This window comes from Hemibagrus wyckioides, linkage group LG23 (genome assembly GCF_019097595.1).
Source record: "Hemibagrus wyckioides isolate EC202008001 linkage group LG23, SWU_Hwy_1.0, whole genome shotgun sequence".
NCBI classification, from domain to species: domain Eukaryota; kingdom Metazoa; phylum Chordata; class Actinopteri; order Siluriformes; family Bagridae; genus Hemibagrus; species Hemibagrus wyckioides.
In genome coordinates this window covers 9,703,614-9,729,680 of record NC_080732.1, presented here as the reverse complement: position 1 = coordinate 9,729,680, position 26,067 = coordinate 9,703,614, and the positions used below count along the sequence as shown (strand labels likewise).

General features: G+C 37.7%; 1 protein-coding gene across 5 annotated transcripts in view; it reads left to right on the top strand.

Annotated features, from left to right (window-relative positions):
- acad11 (acyl-CoA dehydrogenase family, member 11) overlaps nucleotides 1-26,067 on the top strand; it is a 58,541-nt gene that overhangs the window by 22,847 nt on the left and 9,627 nt on the right. For all 5 annotated transcript variants that reach the window (XM_058375976.1, XM_058375975.1, XM_058375973.1 and 2 more), the window contains 2 exons: nucleotides 10,392-10,461; nucleotides 25,120-25,205. In XM_058375976.1, the coding sequence (XP_058231959.1) occupies nucleotides 10,392-10,461; nucleotides 25,120-25,205 (156 nt within the window). The remainder of the gene's footprint in view (nucleotides 1-10,391; nucleotides 10,462-25,119; nucleotides 25,206-26,067) is intronic.

Sequence of the window (26,067 nt, the reverse complement as noted above, 5' to 3'; positions counted from 1 at the left end):
CTTTGATGCCAGACTGATTGGGATCTTTGAGGTTGTTCTGTGAGACATGGAGAGACTGTTACTTAGACATTGGAGTAACAGTGCATTCCAGGATATTATAAAGAAAAGAGGGTTGTCTGAGCGATGATGTATGGGAATAACCCCTGCTCTCTCAAGGTAGTTAGTACATGACCGGATGTAATGGAGCCAATGATGATCATAGTGATGGAGGGCAGGTGGTCTTTGTGGAAGGGATTTGGATCCAGTGGGCAGGTGGTTGGTTTGCCATACAAGATGACTTATAAGCCTTCTGTTGCTAGGGTTGAAAAATGAGCCAGTGAAGGAGAAGGGGAAGATAGTCAGGGTAGAATTGAAGGTCTGGCAGATTTGATTTCTCTTTATAGGAGAGTTAGAGAGAGCCAAGATCTGTGTCGAGTAGTGGTTTCTTACACTTTTTCTTTCACTTTTTTTGAAATTTCCTGTCAGAGGAGTGCTGTCAGTAGGGAAAAGACTGAGGATGTATCAGTTGGTGTAGCAGAGATCTGTGGAGATATTCAGGTCTCATTTAATCCTAGAAAATCAAAGGAGTAGTGGATTGCTAAAGCTGAGTTAAAAATCAGCTTTCCTTACAATAGACCACCAATTCCAGAGCCCACTTACCACCTGTATTTGAGACTGACAGAACAGTTGAGGATAGATGTGGTTAATGCAAATGCAGCCTCTGTTTTGTGGATGAGAGCGCCTGTGTCTGTGAAAGGTGTTGACAGATGGGTTTGAGGCACATGTTTGCACCCTAGTTAAGAGTAGGGTTAGGTTTTTAGTATGGTTGAAGTTTAGTAATAGAATAAGAACAGTACACCACAACACTCTTAGCCACTCTAGCCACTTCTAGAATATCCTTCTTTATCTTGTCTTGTCTGTCACTCTGCCAGTAGCACACATGGACTCTTTCTCTTTATATTTATTTCTATCTACCTGTAACACTGTCTCACTTCTTCTGTCTAGCTGACAATTTAATATAACTGGAGATTTCTTTAAAAACATCTGAATGATCTTAATTTGTGAAAAAAATTTTAGTGTTCAGTTTAAAAATTTGTGTTCCTTTTAATTATTACAGTAAAAGGTCTCATTGTGTATTTATTATTTTTGGATGTTTAAGGAGGTTTTATAATTAGACTGGCCTTTTCGACTTTTTTCTATGGTTGGAGGCTTTCTGAGTTGAAGGCTTGTTCTTAATTTTTGGCAAAAAACATCGATAATTCTTTATGCATTTTCAGGCTACAGTTCCTGTGCTTTCGTTTTTCTCTTGAAAGAAGGATTATTTCCATATGTCTTTTGGTTGCTGAAACAAATAAATATGGCACACAGTTAAACTTGGAAAAACAATTCAAATGTATTTTTATCATTTAACTCAGTACACCCAACATAACGTAAATCATATCATGGAGGTGATAAAAGGTATGAGAAAATTATTTAAAATTTCCCAAAATCCATTGCATGATATGTATTTCTTGTCACACTGACATTCCATGAATACAGTTTGGCAGATACTAGCTTGAAAAAGCCCCAACAGTATTAGTAAAATTATGTTATTTAGTTAGTTTTCTGATGAATTATGGTGTATTGAGATGTCAGCTCTACTAACAATCTTTCTTCCTGAAAAGACTCTTGTTTTAGGATCTTTTTACTTTGCTGACTCTTTTTATGCGCTTAATAATTGATAGTAAAATACAACAAAAAATATGATTTCATATTAGACAAAGAAAACTGTGCTGTAGACAGCCATTGTAAGTTTGTTTACGTTACATAGCGGTTGCTATGATCTATAGCACTGATCTATATAATATAGAATATATTATTATATCATATTATATTATTTTATATAGTAATGCCGGTAAACAATGCTGGTAAATAACCGTTCCAGCTCTTTAAACCAGTATTGTTATGAGAAAATGAGGGGGGACAAAGTTTGCGATAACCTAGGTAATGTTAAGAGTCATATCAAAATACACAACTAGCAGCAGAAGTCTTTTGCCAGCATATATTGAGTCTCTACACAAATACAAAACACATAAAATCCCATCATATGAAATGTTCATAATAAATATGGTCAATGAAAGTATGGTCATATAAATGTCCACCTAAGATATTGAGAGAGGAAATCAGTTGATAAAGGAGAACAACCAATGTTATAAAGTCTTATCTGTTGAAGGGTAGGTTGATGAAATGGTGAAAACACAGAATTAAATGGATGTCCTTCTTGGGATAAGCCAAGAGTCCTTTGGGAAAAGTTCTTGGGCAGCTGCAATTCTGCACCCACACTCCAAAATCCTGCACTCCACACAGTAGCACAAGCTTGCAGGTTAAACAAAGTCCTCTACAAAGGAAAACAACTCATTAACCTTCAACCAAACTCCCCAACAAAACATTTGAATAAGTAACTTTCCCAAACAATAACCCTCTCAAAGGCTACACAAAACAAAAGATGAAAGATAAAGCACCAAACTCACAGTTGAGCAGCAAAACAAATGTTTCTCAAGCCAGGACCCTCCAGAGAAACAGCAGATACCATGTACCAGGTAACTCAAACTGAATCTGCCTCTCATTCTACTACTTCCTCTTTTATCCAAAATAGAGATTTGCTATTGGTGTCCCCTAGTGGTCAGGATGAACAAAGCACTCAAAATTAAATATATTGAACCATGTAACAAGATGTGACTGTTACAATGTGCTGTTCACATAAGATTGCCAGAGCCAGTTTACCAGTATTTTATTTTAATTTACCAGGTCCTTTACCAGTTTGTGAAAAGGGCTATATTCTTGGAATTTGAAGAGACCATATCATGATCCTATATTGATATGATATTTTTAATCTATCCGTTTATAATCTGCAAAAAACAATGTAATGAGGACTAGCTAAAATCCCAGCTAAGATATTAATGAAACTTATATAGGTCATACTGACCAAGAAATGGATGGAAATTTACCATTGTACCTTTTTTAATTTCAATATACACACTTTTTATTTTAATTAAAGATTTTTTGATGTGATTTGCATAATTTGTCTGTACCTTGTGCTTGTTATAAGTACAATTGCAGTGCTCAACGTAAATGAGTACACCCCCTTTAAAAAGTAACATTTTAAGCAGTATCTCAATGAACACAAACAAAATGTTGACAAGACTAAGTTTTATATAACATCTGTTTAACTTATAACATGAAAGTAAGGTTAATAATATAACTTAGAACAAAATTTTCAGTTTTACAGTTTTAGACTACAAATGTCTAATTTAACAAGAATTCAACCAGGTGAGTCTAATTATTCATTACACAGGTGTCCAGCAGACAGTTGACTATAAAAGGGTGTTAAAAAACCCCTTCCCATTTCATGCTGTCAGCAATGGCAACACATGGAATAGAAATGTCACAAGACCCGAGAAAGAAAATCATTTCTTTACACCAGAAAGGTGAAGGCTACAAGAAGATCAGCAAAGCTTTACTTATCAGACAGAATGCTGTAGCAAAAGTGGTACAAAAATTTAAAAAAGATGGAACTGCAACCATCTCACAAAGACGTCCAGGTCGTCCACGGATGTTAACACCTCGACAGGAGCGTCTTCTGATGAGAAGGGTTGAAAATCGGCATGCATGTTCACTGTAGTTATCTAAAGAAGTAGAAAGCCAAACTGGGGTTTCCCGTGACACAATACGGTGTACACTGCAGAGGAATGGCATGCATGGGTGCCGTCCACGAAAGTAGCCTCTCCTTAAAGCCCAGGCACAAAAAAGCCCACCTAGAGTTTTCCAGGGCCCATTCTAACAAAGATGAAGACTGCTGGGACTCTATACTCTGGAGTGATGAGACCAAGATAAATGCTTTTGGAACTGATGGCTTCAAAACTGTATGGCATTGCAAAGGTGAGGAATACAAAGAAAAATACATGGTGCCTACAGTGAAACATGGTGGGCTGCATGAGTGCTGCTGGTGTCGGGGAGCTGCAGTTCATTGATGGCATCATGAATTCACAGATGTACTGCTCTAAAGAGAAAGAGAAGATGCTACCATCACTCCATGCCCTTAGATGTGTGTTTAGGATCATTGTCATGTTGGAAAAGTCGTTCAGTGGCCAAGTATGTCTCCCGATCTGAACCCAATCGAACACCTATGGGGAATTCAGAAGAGTGATTTGAGCATCACTCTCCATCCAGCATCCAGTCTCTAAAAGAGGTCATTATTGAAGAATGGAAAAAGATAGATGTTGCAAAATGTTGCCAACTTGTTCATTCATGCCTAGAAGACTTGGTGCGGTCATTAAAAAATCATGGAGGCCATACAAAGTACTAGATGTGGTAGTTTTTGTTGTGGGGTGTACTCATTTTGCATCACCCTAATTTGAGTAAAAATGAAAAATGTGTAATCTAAGTCAGTGGTTCCCAACCTGGGGGTCGCGACCCCCACTAGGGGTCGCTAAACATTTACGAGGGGTCGCCGAGCTCACTCTAGTTTTTAGGATTACAATTTTTTAAAAATATTATTATTATTATAGCTTGATTAATAATTAAATTTGTAATATTTTAAAAATGGTTAATATATGAAAAGTAATTTCATTAACATCGCGAATTTCACGCTGTGTATCGCGAGAGTGGGAATAGACAGACGCAGCTTTAAAAAAACACACACACAGGACAAACAAAGAGGCGCGGTAAAGCGAACATGGCAAATGCCAGGGAGAAGAGAAAAATATATGCGCTAAAAAGAAAACAAGGATTTATTTGGACAGTTATGTTGAATTTGGTTTCATTGAAGCAATGGACAAGGTGAGAATTGAGTGTGTAATCTGTGGAGAGAGACTAGCTAATGAAAGCATGAAGCCCTGCAAACTGAGGAGACATCAGAGCACCAAACACCCACAGACAGTTGGTAAACCCCGAGAATTTTTCCAAAGGAAAAAAGAACTTCTTATATCAAATAGGCCCCAGAACATCAGAGATGCAATGACTAGAGCTGGAAATGAAAATAGACAGGCAACGGTTTCATCCTTCGAGTGCGCTCTCTTGATTGCCCAGTTAAAAAAGCCGCACACCATCGGGGAAACTCTGCTCAAACCCGCATGTGTAAAAATGGCAGAAATAATGTGTGGGACCCAAGTGGCTTCTAAACTTAAAACTGTACCTCTGTCCAATAATACAGTAAAAGACAGAATCGATAGAATGGCAAATGATGTTGAGAACACGTTGGTTGAAAAGTTAAAGATGCATTTTCCATTTTCTATCCAAATTGATGAAACTTCCACTGTGGCAGATGAGGCAGTACTCGCTGCATATGTGCAGTACATTGAAGACGCCAAAATAAAGCAGGACATTCTTTTGTCTACTAATTTGTCCACAACGACACGAGAAGACATTTTCCAAGCAATTGACATGTACTTCACCAAGCAAAACATTCCCTACAATAATTTAGTCGCTTGCTGCACAGATGGAGCTGCTTCAATGATGGGGAAAAAACAAGGGCTTCAATACATGCTTGAAGGAAAAGGCTCCCCACTGTCTTGTATTTCATTGTATGATACACCGTCAAGCCCTGGCAAGCAAACACCTCTCTGATGAACTGAATAAAATGCTCAAGACAGTGGTGAAAATCGTGAACTTTATTAAAGCCCATCCAGTGAATAAACGAATCTTTGTGTGAAGCTGTGTGAAGACGAGGAGCACCAGACACTCCTCCTTCATACCGAGGTGCGCTGGCTATCAAGAGGCCAGGTGTTAGGTCATTTTATTAAACTCAAAGAAAAAATAAAGGAGTTCCTGAGAGTGAACAACCAGAAACTACTTGACGAAATGACTAGTGAATTTCTTATTAGAACGTCATACCTGGCTGATATTTTCAGCCTCTACAACGACACAAACAAGCGCATGCAGAGCGCAGATGCAAATATTCTGGATTGCAAGGAAATTGTTGACGCATTTGTGCACAAAGTGGAATTCAGAAAGAATAAACTGATAAAACGGGACCTACAACACTTTCCATCACTTCTCATACAGACTGGGGGACATTTACCCGAATCCTTCAGCAACGAGTTCATGCATCACATGGAACTGCTACAGGAGGAGATGAAATCACGATTCTCAGATGTTGATGAGCATGTCACCAAATGCACATGGGTAATGGATCCATTCACCGCAAAGGAGGAGGACGTGGAGTATTTAGCAGCAGAGGATGAGCTCTTGGATGTCAAGTCAAATTCTTTTCTCAGGAGATTCTTTACCGATCACGGGTACAAACGGTTCTGGCTGGTGAAAGGACCCGACTTCGCTCCTAAACCTGCGCACTTCGCCACAACCATGCTCATCCTGCCTTTCGCCACAACATACCTGTCAGAGATTGCTTTCAGCTCTCTGGTAACCATCAAAACAAAGGCACGCAACAAGTTAGACGTGCACAGTGACTTTCGTCTGGCTGTCACGAAAATCATGCCTAATATCCAGTCTCTAGCCCAAGAAATTCAGGCCCAGAGTTCACATTAATTAGCATTTAACAATTAATCAGTCAGGGATACAAGACATGGCATGCATAAATCAACATTTTCATAATTAAAATATGGGAATAGAATTGATTTGGTGCTATTATTGTTCCTAAATTAATTGATGTATGTTTTTAGTTTTGACAAGTTTTTAGGGCAATAGTACATACAGTAATACATTAATACTATTAATGTACTATTAATCTACTACTATACGATTATTTAATGTTCAGATTAATATATTTTAATTTGCTTCTGTTGTTCGTTTTTTTTTTTTAAAGTATAGCCTGCTGTTGCAAAGAAAAATCTGTCCTCCTGAATAATTGCATGTTTTGGTTAAAGGTAAAGAATAAAATGTATGCATTTGTGTACATTGTGCATTGTACATTGTGTACATAACATGATTTCTCTGATTAATTGATATTTACGTTAACAAATTAGAATTTGCTTCTGCTATTTGTTCACCAGTTAAAGACAAAATGGAACATGTTGGAAAGAAAAAATGCTTATGAATAATTGGATGTTGTAGCTAATTGGTTTCATTATTAAAAATTTTACTGACTGTGTCACTAAATGAAATGCATTTGCTAGTGTGTTTGTTGGGGTGGTGGTGTGCGGGGTAGGGGTATGGGGGGTCGGCAAAGTTTTTGAATGTTAAAATAGGGGTCACCTGAAAAAAAGGTTGGGAACCACTGATCTAAGTTATTATTAACCTTACTTTCATGTTATAAGTTAAACAGATGTTATATTAAACTTAGTCTTGTCAACATTTTGGAAATTGTTTTTTGTTCATTGAGAGATTGTTTAAAATGTTACTTTTCAAAGGGGGTGTATTCATTTACGCTGAGCACTGTATGTACCCTTGATTTTGTACCTTTTAATTAAAACAAAGGTCCACAGTTGTTACCCTAAGGACCATTTCCTGTACCTTACAGGGTACTCTTGTGGCAAATGTACTTTAAGGTACAGAAACAATACCTCTATTTTTCTGTGTGTAGGCATAGGAAGAGGCATGGAATCAGTATCAGAATTGAAGGGAAATAAACATGACTTACACCAGTTAATTTTAAACCCAGAGAGTGATCCAAAGTGGTCAAAGAAATTCAACACATGAAGAATCTTGTCACACTTTCTAATTGAATCAACAGAGAAAACAGAACACTCATCACGCTTCTTTTCTACAAAAAATATATACACTGATCAGCCATAATGACCACTGACATGTGAAGTGAATAACGCTGATTATCTCCTCATCATGGCACCTGTTAGTGGGTGAGACATATAAGAAGCAGGAATAAAGGAGGGAAAGCTGGCCTGTGTGGTCCAATCCAACAGACGAGCTACTGTTGCTCAAAAAATGCTGGTTCTGATAGAAAGGTGTCAGAATACACATGTGTACACTGTGCATTACAGTTTGTAGTGTATGGTGCTGCATAGCCACAGACCAGTAAGGGTGCCCATGCTGACCCCTGTGCACTGCTGTAAGTGACAACAACTTTTTCACTTGCATTGCAAAACGCACAAAGACATGCATCATGCCGGTGATCAGATCTTATTCCATACCAATGGGGGATGATTGTGGTGGATCTGTGGAAGTTCTGAACACAATGTTGTCACCCTAGTGTAAGCTCTGGAGGTAGCATCTCATGCCAGCTGAGGCCTCATATCCACATCCATTAAAAAGGCATTTCACTTGCACAGAAAAAGGGGTCAGTAAGCCTGTTATGAATATGTAAGCAGAGAGCTTTATAACACTTTTCTGTGGTCACACATTTTTTTATTACAGCATCCAACAAAGTAATCAGTTCAAAGACTGTTTCTGTTCTCCACACCAAGCCTAGCACCTTCAGCACAGATCCTTGTGTGCTGTACATTTGAATGCAGGCTTTTCTTAAGGCCCTTAGGTCTTTTCGTTGCGATTCTATAGCTATCTGGAAGCTGGTATCTGGGCAGTTCTGTAGCTATCTTGGTTATATCACTATGGCATCTCAGTTCCGTATATCAAAGTTTTGTACTATGGATTTTTTATATATATAAAGCATGTTGAGACTCTCTTCTTGAGTCACATTTCAGCACATTTCGGATTACTGAGCTGCGCCTTGTGGACTGTGGACACACTACAGTTTTATGTGCAGTACTATCACAGAAAAGGGCATTCAATATTTTTTGGTGTTTTGCAGTACTGCAACTGATAGCAAGTGGTGTCTTTTCTGTTTCATTTCAATTGACATGTCTTTTCAATTATTTCTGAAAGCTTTGTCTGTCTTTAGAATTTCCTGGATTAATCTGTTGCATAATCCTTTTTCCATTTATCTCTTTCTGTAAGAATTCGAAAGCACATGTGCTTTCAGGGTAATGATTCACTCCTTATATACCACATATAGCTTATTGTTTTTGAGTATTTTTTTAACATTCTCTATAATTTTAGATATTGCTTGCTAGTATCACAGGTTTTCGGGCATCAAAAAATTTGTATTTTCACGTTTCCTGCTAGCAGTCTATAATGACTGATGACTTGATTTACATTAAAAATAAGCATTACAGTAGTCTTAAAGTTGAACTGCATAATATAACTGGAATATTTAAAGATTCTTTTATTACTATTCAACACCTTTCAGTAACTATTATGTATTAGTATTATGGCGATCATTATATAATCATTTCACATCAGAATATCACACCACTTTCTATTTAAGGGCACGTGTGAGTCTGAAATGTGCAGTTGTCCTGTTGGGCTGTTTGTATAAGATATAAGGTTCTTCAGAAAAACATCCACATGTAAAACATTGGGCATTAGACATCTACAAACACACATTATTATTAGGAACTAATGAATACTAACTTTTAGTGTTTTGATTTGGGGATTTTTTGAGAAAGTTTATTTCAGATAGCAGTCAGATGTACTAATTGCAAATAAGCAATATCCTAAATTCTCTATAAATGTTTAGATTTTACAGCAGAAAGTACAGTTGAAGGATGTACACAGGAAATTAATGTGACAGTGTGTTACCTCCTCCGTGAAACTAATGGAATCATGCAGCTGTATCGTCTGCTTTATTATCATTAAGAGATCCATTAAGGGTTCAGCAAGAGGGACAATCAAACAACTCTTAATTGTTCTACATTTTTGAAGAGTGTAAGATGACCAAGTGATTATAAGTTATAAGAGGTTATTTATAATTGTAACCCATTTGGCTATATTTTTTTCTAAAACTTTTTAAGCTAACGTTATTAAGGTTGGCAATAATTCTTATACTAGGTGTGCTTGTATATGTGACTCTGTGTGAATGACCATATGCCTGCAAACATGTCTCTGCATGTGCACTACCTTTGTAGGAACTACAGTGTGTTACTCAAACATCCCACTTTTCAATCTACACAAACTGGAGAATAGATACATTTGTCATGATGATATTTAATGATAGCATCACAGAGAATTTCTAATATTGGAAACAATGTTGACAAAGGCATGTCTATTGTATGGCTTTGAAAATTTAATGTGATCAATGTGTAGCAAGCTTATCAGTTGTATTCGAAAATAGGCAAACATACACAAATCTGGCTTGGTGTGGGTTTAATCTTTTGTGCTGATTTGATATGCTGATGGTAAGCTAATTAGGGAATTTACAGGAAAAGCAAGAAATTCTTTCCCTGAGGTCATAAGACTGTCCTGGGTGCCATGTTTGCATTGCAACCATTTAAAGACATGTAGATGATGGTGTGTGAGCATATAGTTTTTCTAATTTGAAAATATACTAAATAAGATAATACTGTCATATAAATAAATATAATACTGTCACATAAAATAAATACTACATATAGTGCCCCGTCAAAATACTCCAAGTCAAAATGCTGTATTTATTAATATTTCCTTCCCCCCTCCTTGTCTAGGTGCAGGCAACCCAAAGTGCAAGATCGCCATAGTGATGTGCAAGGGCAAAGCATCTGGCAGTATCAGAAGGTAACAAACTGTGTTACATCTAATAGATATGCAGGGTGGAACAGCAGGTTGAGGGGGTGGAAGTGGCAAAGCACTTGGAGCTGTACTGTTAAACAATTATTTAATTATATTAAATAGAAATTTGATATTTGTGTGTACACCGGTTTCTGGCTGTTTCTGCTCTTGTATTATGAAATATATAAAATCCAGCCAATCTGATTCAGAAAGACAGATTAACAAGGTCTTTTGGCTTTGAAAGAATTTGTTAGGGTGATTTTAATTTCCAGGATAACCAAATTGTAATTTGCATATTAATGCATCCCGGGTTCACTCAGAGAAGAGCTTGAGTCGCACTGCCAACACTGCCTCCAGGGCTGAATTTAGGGAAGAGATGCTAAAGAACCACACAAAGACATTGATTGAATAGCAGAACTCTTCGAAATTTACTGGGATGAACAGGGACTTTAATACAGAAGAAAGGTATAATATTCAGTGTTACCTATAGGTAAACAAAAGACGTCAGCAGAAACACGTGGTGGTTGAAGTGTTCACTGGCAGGTTTGTGAGTTTATTAGGATTAGGGCTGAAACAATGAATCGATAATAATCGATAATGAAAATCGTTGTCAACGAATTACATTATCGATTTGTTGGCTGGCGCACGTCACCACGCATTCAATGATAGCGTTGTTACAGGCGCATGTCGGAAGAATAGTGGGAGTACGAGCAGGTCTTATAAAAGTGTGCGACCCAAGTCCTCTAAGGCATGGAAGCATTTCATTTTAAATACCACGCCAAATGTTGTGCCTTGCAAACTTTGCAAAGCGGAGCTTCAGTGCCACGGAAACACGACATTGATGAACGAGCACATAAATGATTTGTCATGTGCCATATTTGTGTGCTTAATATGTTGGTCATTCACACAGAATGTGTTTTATTCCTAATTTCTTTTCCATTATTTTCAATGAATGAGATACATGTGTGTTTGACCGTTGCATCTATTGCGTTTGATCTATTGCAGCATCTCATGCGTCTTATGTTAAAATGATTTCAACTTTTCCAAGCAGCGCAGCTCAGCAATGTCACTCACAGAACACTGGACAAATCAGAAGGCCCCAGATGTGAGGCAAGTGTTGCAAGCTTTGTTTACAGTGGCAGGTTGGCATAGCAATTTCATGGCACATCATGAGACCTTGGCATTCGGTGTTGGTTTTTTGTAAAACCATTTATGGCAAGGAAAAACTCCATAAGATGATATGAGGAAAAAACCTTGAGAGGAACAAGGCTCAGAAGGGAACCCATCCTCATTTGGGTTACATTGGACAGTAAATAATGTAACTGTAACTGATTAATGTCCTTTCTACAACAGCAATAAATGGCCCATGAGGAACTATTAGGTCACTGTAGTTTCTGAGTTCATTATAGGCACTAATTCCTTGCTTTCACAAGCTGACGAATGTAATGGCAGATCTGTCACGGTGTGAAAGTCCCCAAGTGGCTCTGTCCATGCCTGTCTCCTGGGTCATGTCATGTCACCCAGGTCATGTCTCCTGGGTATATGCATTCATGTGTCTGTGAACATGTATAGTTGTACTCAAAAGTTTGCGAACCCTGAAAGAAATTGTTAAACATTGCCATTTATTTTGAATTATGACTGATAATGCAAAAGATTATTTTTAATTTAAGGATAGTGGTCACATGGTCATAGTTGTTTGACTCCTTTTTTAAAACCTAATGATAACTGAAATCACCCAAACAACCCTGATCAAAAGTTTACATATCCTTGAATGTTTGGCCATATTATAAACACACAGGTTGACACACAGGTTTAATTTGCTATTAAAGGAAAATTTCCACACTTGTGACTTATTGTAATTGTAATTAGTGTGCATAAATAGTCAGTGAGTTTCTCAGCTCATAAGGTGATGCACTGACTTGGCTGGATACTGCACCATAGGAGAGGCCAAAAGAACTGCCAATGGACCTGTGTAATAAGGTAGTTTATTAAGCTTTATTAGTTTATTAGTTAACTTTGTAAAGCAGGAAAAGGATATAAAAAGATATCTCTTGAACACTTGAAAATGCCAGTCAGTACTGTTCAAACTCTGATTATGAGGTGGAAATTAAGAGGTTCTGTTGATACTAAACCACGGTCAGGTGAAGCAAAAACGACTTCACCCCCAACAACTTCGAGAGAAATACAGACTGCTCTAGAAAAGAAATGTTGTTTCAAGGAGTACAGTAAGGAGGTACTTGAACACAAATGACCTGGTTGAGTTGTCAGGAGAAAGCCGTTACTGAACCCATGCCACAAAAAGGCCCGCTTTCAGTATGCCAGACAGCACCTAGACAAGCCTCACAGCTTCTGGAGTCATCAGTTGGAGATCAGACCAAATTTGAACTTTATATTCACAACCATGAACGCTATGTTGGAGAGGAGTCAACAAGGCCTACAGTAAAAAGTACACCATCCCCACTATAAAGCATGGTGGTGGCTCTATTATGATTTGGGGCTGTGTGAGCTCCATTGGCACAGGGAAGTTAGTCAAAATTGATGGAAATATGAATGCAGCATGTTATCAGAAAATACTGATATCAGGGCAATACATGATATTAAGAACTAAAGGTATGCAAACTTTTGAACAGGGATTATTTCATCATTTTCTTTATTGTCATGTTTTGTTTGACGATTGTGCCATCTTGTTATGCTTTAAATATGAACTGGAAATATGAAAATAAAATAAATTTGTTCTGCCTTCTCACTCATTTTCTTTAAAAAATGGTACACATCTTGCAAATTCTCCCAAGGTATGCAAACTTTTGAGCACAACTGTGTGTGTGTGTGTGTGTGTCATTATATCTAGGGGTGGGGGAGGAAGCATACAAATCAAATAGTATCTAACAGATTAACTACAGATATAATTAGTGTAACTTAAACTGGTTTAAAGTATAAACTTATATCCCCTGCCCCTCCCCCAAAACTCTCAAACATTAATATTTAAATAAATACAAATATTAGTTTAGGTGGAGATGCATTGTAGTTGGTCTCAGACAAAGAAGGTCAACAGATTTATAACTGCTGGAAAATAATGACAGATGACCAGAAGGGGTGTAATTCTACTGTTTTACTATGAAATAATCTGGTTAGACTTTCCATATATAATCAATTAGTAGATTCTTCCAGGTCGCAATATGTATGTAATTTCTTGATTTCCTGTTGATGAGGATAGTTTTCTTGGCAATGGCTATTAGGAGTAAATGACTGTTTATATTGTCTAATTATGGATTATGGATATATCGCCTAGTAAAAAAGTGATGAAGAAATTGGGATGTGACATTCCATAGTGACAGATAGTGATTCAATGACATTTTTCCTAAATTTTTTTAATTGGGGTACAATACTAAAGGGCATGAACATGTGTGTCTGGGTTATTTTGGGTGCAATGTTAACATGTTTCTGAAGTGAATCCCATTATAAACAATTTCTGTCCGGTTTGGTGAAAACTGTGAAGTACCTTATACTGTATCAGTTGCAGGTTGGCATTTTTTCTCATAAAGTAGATTTGTGATTTTTTGCAGATTTGTGTCCAGAAATAGGCATCAGAAGCAATAGATAGGTCTTATTGCCATTTAGCATGTGGTAAACTTAATGTGTTGTCAGATTTTAATATTATTCTGTATATTTTGGAGAGTAGTTTTTGAGGACAATATATTAATTAACTCTGAAACTAAAGGTGGAAGGTCTAGATTAATGGTTCAAATGGTTTTTTTTTTTGATTGAATGGATGATTTGATTTGTGGATATTCCAAAAAAAACTATTACTCCTGATGCTGCATGAAATGATGCTGATGCAGTACGAAAATGAGACCAGATTATAACTATGAAAAATGTGTTGAAGTTGCATGATGCCCTTTTCTGCCCATGTGTGTTAGGCTTCTTATTAGCTGTAAAATCTGGGTTATTCCAAATGGGGGTGTATTTAGGTAGTGCAAGCGGAGTGTTTTGGTGAAATTTCCACCAGACCAAAGCTGCTGCTATAGTTGGTGTTTTAAAACAGTAGTGTTTTTTGATTGTCTGACTATAGAATGATTAATCTGAAATTCGAATATCCTTACAAATTTTTTGCTCAATATCTAGCCATATGTTTCCAATCATTCTTGTGTTTTTGGTTTCTGTAGAGTAGTTATTTTAATTCTTGGGGTCTTATTTTTTCAGTAAAATTTGGTAATGACTGAGTAAAGATGTAGTTGAGGGTGGGTTGTATTGTAATCATGTTCCCTATCCCAAATTGGTTTAATTTCGAGCCATACCTTTAATACACCAGTCATATACTTGTAATCCAAATTAGAGTCATCATATCCATTGAAAACAAGATAGTAGCCGTATTTAAATCATTATTTTCAAAAGACTCTTCTCTAAGATAGGGACGCCACCGTTTCTCACCCTCTGTCCACCCTGCTAAATTGTCAGTAAAAGGTTGGACAAAAATGCCAACACCATGATTATACATCAAATTATTGGGAGTTTGCTTAGACTGGCCACTTCCACCAATTGTTACAAGACACAAAGACAAAACGGACAAGACAAACAACAGAGTTAGAGGAACTTGGGCAGCGTGAACAACATGGGAAAGGAAAGTTTATGTTTGCACAACCTCCCGACAGTGCAGGGAAAGAACTTTAGTTTCCATCAGAACCAGGGAACGAACAGGAAACCGATGAACATCTAATCAGCTTCTTTCAGTTATTCCTTACACATTTCATGTGCCAGTATTTCTTAAACAGAATTACCCTGACAGATACACTGCAGGTTAATATTATGAAGTCTGTGTAATCCTTTTTGAGAACATAATATAACCGCATTGAGGGAGAAAGAAAGAAGAGTTTTCCTTTTACCTCCCGCTCCACCCAATTATATCCAGACCGAGTCACGCTGTTACCACTGCCTCCAAGGCTGAATTCAGGGAAGAAATGCAGACCACGCAGAGACGGTGATTGAATAGCAAAACTCTTCGAAATTTACTGAGAGAACTGGGAGAAACAGACATAGTGGTTGACGTGTTCACTGACAGTTTTGCGAGTTTATTACAAAAAGGCTTATCTAAGATACGGAAGACGGGACTGTCACTGAGTGCCTATGTTCGGCATATGTTCTCAAAACAGAACAGAAAGAATTTCTAGGACAAAACAAAGGATATCATGGTATAAAGATAAGGTCATAAACAAGTGGTGATGTGCAGTCAGCCAAGGGCAGAGTGTATAGAATATATCAGGAACTAAAATATGTATAATGATTATGAGAAAGAAATGGCTTCTATGACAGACAGGTGTTCTTGTACTGCCTTACAAATCGAATATTGAAGTTGTGAAAGAAGTTAAAGGGAACATGTTTTCTATACTGAAAAATTGAATTATAGCAGCCATATGATTATCATTACATGCCTAGCATTTGTGAATGCATCTTGATGAGTATTCATAATAATGGAGCCTGCAAAACTGTAATTCTTCAAATTCACTGCTGTTTAAGCTCATATTAATTGACATTTACATAAGCTTGGTATGAAATGGTTTGGACACCAAATCTGGTCCATGTGGCGTTAGCAAAGGAAGTTCCACAGATAGAGGGAGGGCTCGGAGGTAAATTTGAAAACGGCAGCTCGGTTTACCCTGGTCCCTTATGGATATTTGCAGAAGTACGTATGATATTGTTGAATTTCACTTTTGCTAGTAGGTCTCTCCTCTCAATTTTGTTCTAATTATTATGTTGGCTTGAAAAAGCCAACATATTGTTTTTGTCTTAGAATTATTTTTCTTATACAATTAATTATCAAGAGTAACTCCTCCTAGAGATTTCGATCTACATGCACCAAACTCGGCATGTTTGTTGGGCCTGAAGTTTGTTGCTATTACTTTTCTAAGCGATTGGAATTCCAGTATTCCCAGTACGGAAGCTCAAAGTGGCCTTTTTCCAGATAGAATCACATTAAAAAATTTGGAGGTTTATGACTCGGCAGGCTTTCGAGATATCGATACCAAACCCAGCCAGCTCCTTCAGAATCTTGGGCCGGATGAAGCTGTAAATTTTGGAACCAATCGGTATTTCGGTTTTCCAGTTTTCCAGTAGAGCCACGCCCCAAAATTAGCAAAATCACAAAACTACTGCAACATACACAAGTGACATATCAAAACACTCAGCACAATGAGGGGAACTTCGTGACGTGTGTTGGGTGACGTCACGTGCGCGCCACGCCTCCAAAATAAGCAGAATTGCAAAATTACTCCAACATACACGTGATATATCAAAACGTTCAGCACAATGAGAGGAACTTTGTGACATATGTTCTGATGATGTCACGTGCACCACACCCCAAAATTTGCGAAATTGCAAAACTACAGCAATATACATGTGACATATCAAAACGCTCTGCACAATGTGGAGAACTGCGTGACGTGTCCGGGTGACGTCACGTGATGTGTACTTGCTTCATCAAGCCAACATCAAAGTTTGTCGCGACGAACTTTAAAAATCTAGTTAAATTTAGGATGCCACAAAACTTAAGCCTGTATAATAACTGGTATGGGGAAAAGCTCTTAAAGAAAGAAGCAGAACATTGCTGAAAGCATAACACTGCCTACGTTGGCTTACCTTCTTCCCACAGTGCATCCTGGTGCTGTGTGTTCCCCAGGAAAGTGACACACACGCTCCCGGTCATCCATGTGATGTAAAAGAAAATGATTCATCAGACCAGGCCACCTTCTTCCATTGCTCCATGGTCCAGTTCTGATGCTCACATGATGTTACCATGATGTTACCATGTTACCAAGCGACAAGAGTCCAACCAGGGGTAGAGCATCTGGATGGATTAGGCAGGTCCGGAAAGTAGAAGTAGTCACACTGGGAACTCAGAACACTGAGAAATCAGGAGAGGGACTTATAGCTCAACAGAGAAAGACCGAGAGAGAGAGAAAAATATTAGATATGCTTGTGATCACGAGATGTTTAAAGACAATGTAACTTATGTGTAAAGTACAGGCAAGGACTCTGGCAAGACTAGCTATGGCAGCATAACTAAAAGGGCGAGCCAGAAGGAGACAGACATGAAGGCTTCCTGGGACATAAAGTGTCCAACTGCTTCACAGTCAGCAGACCTGAGCATCTTGCGAGGGTGGTAAGGCGACAGCATCCAAACGTTCAGGAACCTGCAAGATCTTCTGTACCTAAGAAAAACTTAAAAGCTTGACCAAACAAATGTGTCTTCAGCCTGGACTTAAACATTGAAACTGTGTCTGAGTCCCAAACACTTTTTGGAGGGCTGTTCCATAACTGTGGGGATTTGTAAGAAGCTCTGCCCTCATATTTATTATCATATTACATCATATTTCTTGTCTTAGCAATATTACTGAGATAAAAGAAGGCTACCCTAGTGATATTATCTACATGAACTTCAAACAAAAGACCAGTGTCAATAATCACACCAAGGTCTTTTACTGCTGGACAAGATGAAACAGAAAGACCATCCACAGTTACTCTAATCAGAAAGCTTACTTCTAGCTGCATGTGGTCCTAGTACAAGCACCTCTGTCTGTCAGAGTTAAGCAGGAGGAAGTTAGTGACCACCCACTGTCTAATGTCCTTTACACATTCTTCAATCTTAATAAGTTGGTGTCTCTCATCTGACTTAGCTGAAACATATAGCTGTGTGTCATCGGCATGACAGTGGGAGCTAATACCATGTTTACGAATATATGCACCAAAGGGTAGCATATATAAGGAGAAAAGGACAGAACTAAGACAGAACCTTGTGGAACACTGAACATAACCTTGGTATGCAGAGAAGTCATCATTTAGATCTACAAACTGATAAGGATCAGTGAAAAAAGACCTGAGCCAAGAGAGGGCTATTCCTTTAACACTGACACCAACAACATTTTTTAGCCTATCAAGTAGAATATTATGGTCAGTGGTGTCAAAAGCTGCACTAACATAGAGTAACACCAGCAAGGAGACACAACCCTGATTGGAGGCCAGTAACAGGTCATTTACCACTTTAACGAGTGCTATTATGAGGCCTAAAACCTGACTGATACATTTCATGAGTGTTATTTCATGAAATACAGTTCATGAATGTTATTTCTATGCTGTATGAACAGAACTGCTGTGCTACAACCATTTCTAGGATCTTGTAGATAAAGGGCAGGTTTGATATTGGCCTATAGTTGGACAGCTGATGCAGTCGAGGTCAGGTTTTTTAATTAGGGGTTTGATAACCTCTAGTTAAAAAGCTTTAGGCACATAGCCAGTGCTAAGGGAAAAATTTTTATATATATATTTTTAGAAGGGTTTTGGTAGCTACTGGTAATGTCTGTTTAAGTAAATATGTGGGTAAGGGATCTAGTATGCAGGTTGAAGGTTTTGAAGATGAAATTAGTGAAATTAAATCAAGCTCTTGAAGGAGAGTAAAGCATTCGAAGCACTGATCAAAAATAGTTATATTATCTACAGGATTATCTATCAAATAGTTTAGTTTTAAATTAATGGTCTGAATTTTTTGCCTGATATAAATTTTTCCATTGAAATAATTCATGAAGTCATTGCTGCTGCATATAGATGATGTGCACTTTTCTACAGTAGTTTTACTCCTAGTTAATTTTGCTATAGTACTAAATAAACATTTAGGATTGTTTTTGTTATCTTTGATTAGGGCAGAGAGATACCTCTGATCTAGCAGTACTATATTTAGTAGATTTTTTGTAGCGCAGAAGGCTTTCCTTCCACACTAACTGAAATACTGCCAATTTAGTTTGATGCCATTTATGTTCTAATTTCCTAGCTGATTGTTTTAAGGTTTGTGTGGTCATTTTACGAGGGTGCTAGTTTCCTCCCTTTGATTATTTCCTTTTAAGTGGAGCTACAGTGTCTAGGGTGTTGTGAAACACTGACTCTAAGTAATTAGTCTACTGATCAAGTTCTAGCTTATCATGAATAACTGCGACACCTCCTACCCTGCCTGGTAGACATAGTTGATGTTTATAGCTATAGCCAGGTGGACAAGCTTCATTTAATGCTACATACTCGTTTAGTTTAATCCATGTTTCTGTTAAACATAGAACACTAAACTCCTGATTAGTAATTAGTTCATTAATAATAAGTGCTTTAGATGAAAGAGATCTTATATTTAACAATCCTAGCTTCAGATCAAAGGTGCTGGCTCTGCATTCACTATGATCTAATTTTAGGCTAATCAAATTTTCTGATTGTTTATACATTTTTGTTTAGCTCAGTGAACAGACACAGTCTCAGTGTTTTGAACCCTGGGTGGTGACTCATTGCAGCTAGCAGACGATCGGATTAGCCTGTTTGCCTGCTCCCTGGCCCTGGCTTTGGATTGTCACAGATTAACTTGACCTGTTCTAAGACTATGTGCTATGCTGAGAGAAATGAGAGCAGCACCTTCTCGATTGGCATGGACACCATCCCAGCCTAACAGGCCAGCCTTGCCCTCAAAAGAGCTCCAATTGTATATAAAGAGCACATTGTTTTCAGAGCACTACCTGGACATCAAGCAGTTCAGCGACCATAACCTGCTGTAAGCTACATCGCCATGCCGCATTGGGCTGAGGCCAGAGCATATTATAGCATCGGACTTTACTAATTTACACACCTCTACAATATTACTCTTAGTAACCTCAAACTGACGAAGGCGTATATCGTATCAGAATCATTCCAAGGTTTTTTTCTGACCAAATTTCTTCATTAAAGATGATGGTTCAACACTATCCTTCCAGGTTTTAATAATGTGTTGAACAGTTCTTAACCCAATTTTAGCAGTTTTAGCAATCACCTTATGCCGAGTTCACACTGCACGATTTTCAAAGTGGTTGGATCATGGTTGTTTTCACACTGCACGATTAATTAGGGTAGCATTCATTCGCTGCTGTCTTCACACTTGCACGATGGATCAGTGACAGGAGAAACTGTGTTTCACAACCGAACGTAAGCGAGAAATAATAAGGAAATAATGCAAGATCAGACGTGGGATCAGAGTTCTTGCGTGAGACTGGAAATGGTACCCCACAAAAAGTTTGCCATCCAAATGGTCTGTGTGGGGAACAAGAATTCTGCATAACTGAACAAATGAATAATTTGATTATTCATTTGATGCGGCTGGTCAAGCAAATGTTTCTGCTTTATTTCTGTTTGCTATTGTAAAGCTAATTTATTCTGATATAACTATATTTACAACATTTTTCTGATAAAAACCTATAAACTCTATTAACCTATAGTACTGTGCTCCAACCGAAGCCATGCTTGCTGATATTGTGGTCTATAACTCCTCCCCGAACTGCCTGCTGCCCTCTTTCTTGCTCTCTTGCTCTCATGTTGGCTGTAGGTCATCATCAGTGTATTTTCAGTCAGAACTCCTTTCACACTGCACAATTTTGAGTGGCCGACAGGTCCAGATATTTAACATGACTCATCAGCATCTCGGTCAGATCACGTCTTTGGTAATTCACACTGTGCGATTGTCAGTCGTGTGCATGAGCTCCGATTAGCCTTGATTTTGGGCATTTGTTGGCGACCTTGTAAAACTAGTTGGCGACTGAAAATCAAGGCTAAAATCGGGCAGTGAACTCTGCATTAGTTGTTGCAGGCCAGTATTGTGATGCATCTAAACAGCTTTTCCACAACCACAGAATATCCATGTCTTCTGACATGGTTCTTTAAGAAATGAGAAGCTACTCACTGCATCAATTAGGGTTAATTAACTTCCGACTCAAACATTATTCACTGCAGTAATTATCCAGTGGAAGGCTTATACCTATTTGCTAAATTAAATCCATTTGGTGACTTTTTTGTATGGTATATCAGATTTTCAGTGGATCAAATGTATACATATTTGGTGGTATTACCTTTCAAGTTCTTAAACTTGAATTTTCTTTGGGTTGTCTTTCATGAGCATATCAAATATTTTGGCAGAATTTTTCCTATTCCAACTGATAGGACTAGTGAAATTTGCATATACATGATTTTTCAAATCAGTCCACAGCTTTTCTATAGAATTTAGGTCAGCACTTTGTGATGACCACTCAAGTACTTTCAGTTTGTTGTTTTTAAGCCATTTGGTTATAACTTTAGCGATTAAGTTTAAGGTCCTGGTGGTAGAGCCAGTTTTGACGAAGTTTCTGGCTGATTCTCTTTCAGCATCTTTTTTACTAGTCCCTACTACTGGGAAAAAAAACTTTTTATCATGATACTACCACCCACATGCTTCACAGATGGTGTTTTTTTTTTGTTTTGTTTTTTTTTTGTTTTTTTAACAGACAAACAGTTACATTTTTGCTTCATCTGACCAGAGAACACTCCTCCACAAGGCCGGTGATCACCTCACTGTTTTTTTATTTAGTTAGGGGCTTCTTGCTTCCATGACAGCCTTTTAGGCCATGGCAAATGTAAGACACTCTTATTGTACAATATACATGTTTGCTACAAACTCCTTCACCAGTTCCTTTTGTGGCTGTCTTGAGGTTTACTTTAACCTTTCAGACCAAAGTTTGTTATCCCTGGGAATTAATTTGTGCCTCTTTCCTAGATGAGGCAGTGTCTGTGCAGACCACCAGATGGCACCCTAAATCATGTTTTTGAGGCTCCTCTTTGCTTGTCTGAATGATTTCCATTGTTTGTCCTCTCATGAGTTCTAGTTTCCCTCTTTAGGTTTTGTGTTTTCTCATGTTAGTTCCTTGGAATTTGTTTCCGTTAAGAAGTTTGTATCCTTGTTCTTTTTTTCATAGTCTTGTTTTTGTCTTGCTTTGCTAGTTATTGGTTCTTTTCCAACTTTTGGTTGTTTTGTAACTTTTTTTATTTCCACTTCCCTGGTTTTGTTACACTGTGTGGTTCCAAGATTCTTATACTTGTCCCAGAATGCAGCAAATCTTTAGGGGTTTTGGCATATGCCAATGTGCCAATACATAATTCCCAGAGGTGAATGACAGCTTTTTTCTGGCTCATACATGTAAATCAGTTTTACTGGCTGCCTTTCCTTGGATCAGGCTATGCCTTAAGACATGGGAGCATGCAGAAAATGTGTGCACAGTTATTTGTTTGCATGTAACTGTTTTTGGATAAATGAATGAATGTATGAATAAAGGATATAATGAATAAAGGAATAAATAAAGGTAAGAAAATGGGAGGGTGCTGTCAAAATTAGGAAAAGTAACATCTTCACCCAGCAACAAGAGAAATTAAAAAATAAATGTCAGATGATGGAATAGGCCAGGGGTCGGCAACCCGCGGCTCCGGAGCCGCATGTGGCTCTTTCATCCCTCTGCTGCGGCTCCCTGTGGCTTTGGAAAATAAATAATGGGTATTTAATTTAAATGTATTTTATTTTTGTCCGTTTGTTTTTTAAATGTAATACAAATTTTGTAGATTATGGTGATCTTGTAACATTAAAATAAAACGTGTTTAATTTTTTGTCGCTCAAAATATGATTTTGATATTTGTATTTGTATTTGACCCCTTTGCAAAACATGACTTAGTACTTGGTGTTGTTGGCAATCACAGGCGGCAGACATTTCTTGTAGTTGGCCACCAGGTTTGCTCACATCTCAAGGAATGTAGGCCCACTCCTCTTTGCAGATCCTCTCCAAGTCATTAAGGTTTTGTGGCTGACCCTTCAGCTCCCTCCACAGATTTTCTATGGGATTAAGGTCTGGCTTAGGGCTAGAGACTGGCTAGGCCACTACAGGACCCTAATGTGCTTCTTTTTGAACCACTCCTTTGTTGCCTTGGCCGTGTGTTTTGGGTCATTGTCAGGCTGGAATATCCATCCATGACCCATTTTCAATGCCCTGTCTGAGGGAAAGAGGTTCTCATCCAAGATTTAACAGTACATGGCCCCGTCCATCGTCCCTTTGATGCAGTGCAGTTGTCCTGTCACCTGGGGATGGTGTACTTGGGGTCATAGGCAGCATTCCTCCTCCTCCAAACATGGCGAGTTGACTTGATGCCAAAGAGCTGGATTTTCTCCTCTGAATCATTCAGATGTTCACTGGCAAACTTCAGATGAGCCTGTACATGTGCTTTCTTTAGCAGGGGGACCTTGCGGGCGCTACTGGATTTCAGTCTTTCACGGCGTAGTGAATTGTTTTCTTTTTTGACTATGGTCCCAGCTGCCTTGAGATCATTGACAAAATCCTCCAGTGTAATTCTGGGCTGATTCCTCGCCGTTCTCATGATCATTGAAAATCCATGAGGTGAGATCTTGCATGGAGCCCCAGACCGAGGAAGATTGACGGTCCTTTTGTGTTTCTTCCATTTGGGAATAATCGCACCAACCAATTTCTTTGTCAGTGGGCAAACGTATAAAATCAGCAGGGGATCAAATAATTTTTTCCCTCACTGTATGTAATAGTAATTGCAAGTTTTTACAACATTTGACTATTGAATGATGGGTAACCAACCGAATGTTTGCCCCAGCGATGTGCACTTGTTCCGCCACTGACAGGGGCAATAAGCATGTCCCTACAAACATACCAGTGCAACAAAAATTTATTTTAAAGTGTCACAAACACACACACACACACACACACAAACTTTAACATAAATATAAAAATGATTTATAAATATAAAAATTATTATTATATATAATAATTATAATTATAATATAATCAGTTATATTAACCAAAAATTTAATATGTTAAATGTTAAAGTATCCAAATGGAATAAAAATAAGTATAACTAGTTACATAAAGTGCTTTGCCTATAAATTGGCATTTAAGAATGTCAGCTCACGCACTTTGGAGGTGCTGAGACTAAACGTAAGATTCTCAGCTGAATCAGTCTATAACCCGGCTCCGAGAGTCCGCTGAGAATCAGCTGAATCAGTCGATGAGCAAGGTAGCAGCCTTCTTCTTGATACATCAATTTCTTATACTGTTTTTTTTTCTCTCTCTCTCTCTTGTTACCCTGACAGGACATTTGTTCATTTGTTTCTTTCTAACTTTTTTTTTTTCTCTGCTATGTTTAATACCTGCATTAATGTATAATATATAATGTTCTGCATTGTTTAATAATAATAATAATAATAATAAAAAGAGCATGGTAGCCATAGGATAAATAAAGAATGGGGTTAATTTAGACCTCGGGCTCATGAATCATGATTTAATATGCAGAATCGGATCATTTAACTCAGGTGAGTCAGTCAGGACCGGAACTATTTTAGATAAGGGTTTTGTGGCTCCCAGTGTTTTCTTTTCTTTGGGAAATGGGTCCAAATGGCTCTTTGAGTGTTTAAGGTTGCCGACCCCTGGAATAGGCAATATGTGTTGATTCCTCACATGGCATGGCCTGTCCTTAACTATACCAGCTGTTACATAACCAGTGTGATTTCACATTTAATATAGTGTAACAGATGGAACTTGGACTTCTATTTATTGATTACAAATACTGTAAAGGAAATAGTGATATGGTATTTTCATATAGTAGTTGTAATAATCGTAATTTAATATCAGATTATTAGATTATGTATCCTGTGTGGTCACGTTTACATTTTTAGATCTTATTTGGGACCAGATGTCCCCACAAAGATAAGTGTATTTTCAAAGTTTAATTCTAAGTATAGCAGTATTTGGGTCTAATTATGTAAGTGTTCTTTTCTCTCTCTTTGTGTGTGTGTGTTAGACATGATCAGCACAGTATGATTTTGGTTCCTATGGACACACCTGGTGTGAGGAAGATTCGACCTCTTACTGTGTTTGGACATGATGGTATGCACTAGTGTTTGTCCACATGCATCTCTCGGCAATTTTTACTGTCTTTTGTGCACAATTTTTTTAATACATAAATGTTTTTCCATTGTAAAGTAAGTACACAAAATCATCTTTACAATAAACAGCTATTTAGTTTATTTCAAATAAATAATAATTAAATCAAATTCAAATTCAAATATAATTGATAGATCACTAAGTTATTGAAGGAGTTTTGTGCCTGTTAAATATACATATATGTATATGCTAAATTGTTGCTATACCAATCAAGTTTACAATTGCATTTTATGTAATATATTTCTTTTGTAATATATATGTGCATCTCAAAAAAATTAGAATATCATGGAAACATTCATTTTTTTCAACAATTTAATTGAAACTTTCATTTATTTTAGATTTATTACACATAAACTGGAATATTTTAGACAATTTTGGCTCACCGCTTATGAAAATCAAAAATCCAGTATCTCAAAATATTAGAATATTTTATAAGATAATCAAAGAAATGATTTATAATACAGATTTGTAATACAGCAGATGGAAGCATGAACTGCTCTAAAATCTCTTGGTATATGTCTGCATTGACTTTGGACTTAATAAAATACAGTGGACCAACACCAGCCGATGACATGGCACCCCAAATCATCACTGACTGTGGACACTTCACACTGGACTCTTGCAGTTTGATTCTGTGCCTCTCCTCTCTTCTCCAGACTCTGAGACCTGGATTTCCAAATGAAATGCAAAATTTACTTTCATCTGAAAAGAGGACTTTGGACCAATGCACAATACTCCAGTTCTCCTTCTCCTTAGCCCTGGTTAGACAGTTCTGACGTCTCTGGTTCAGGAGTGGCATGACACT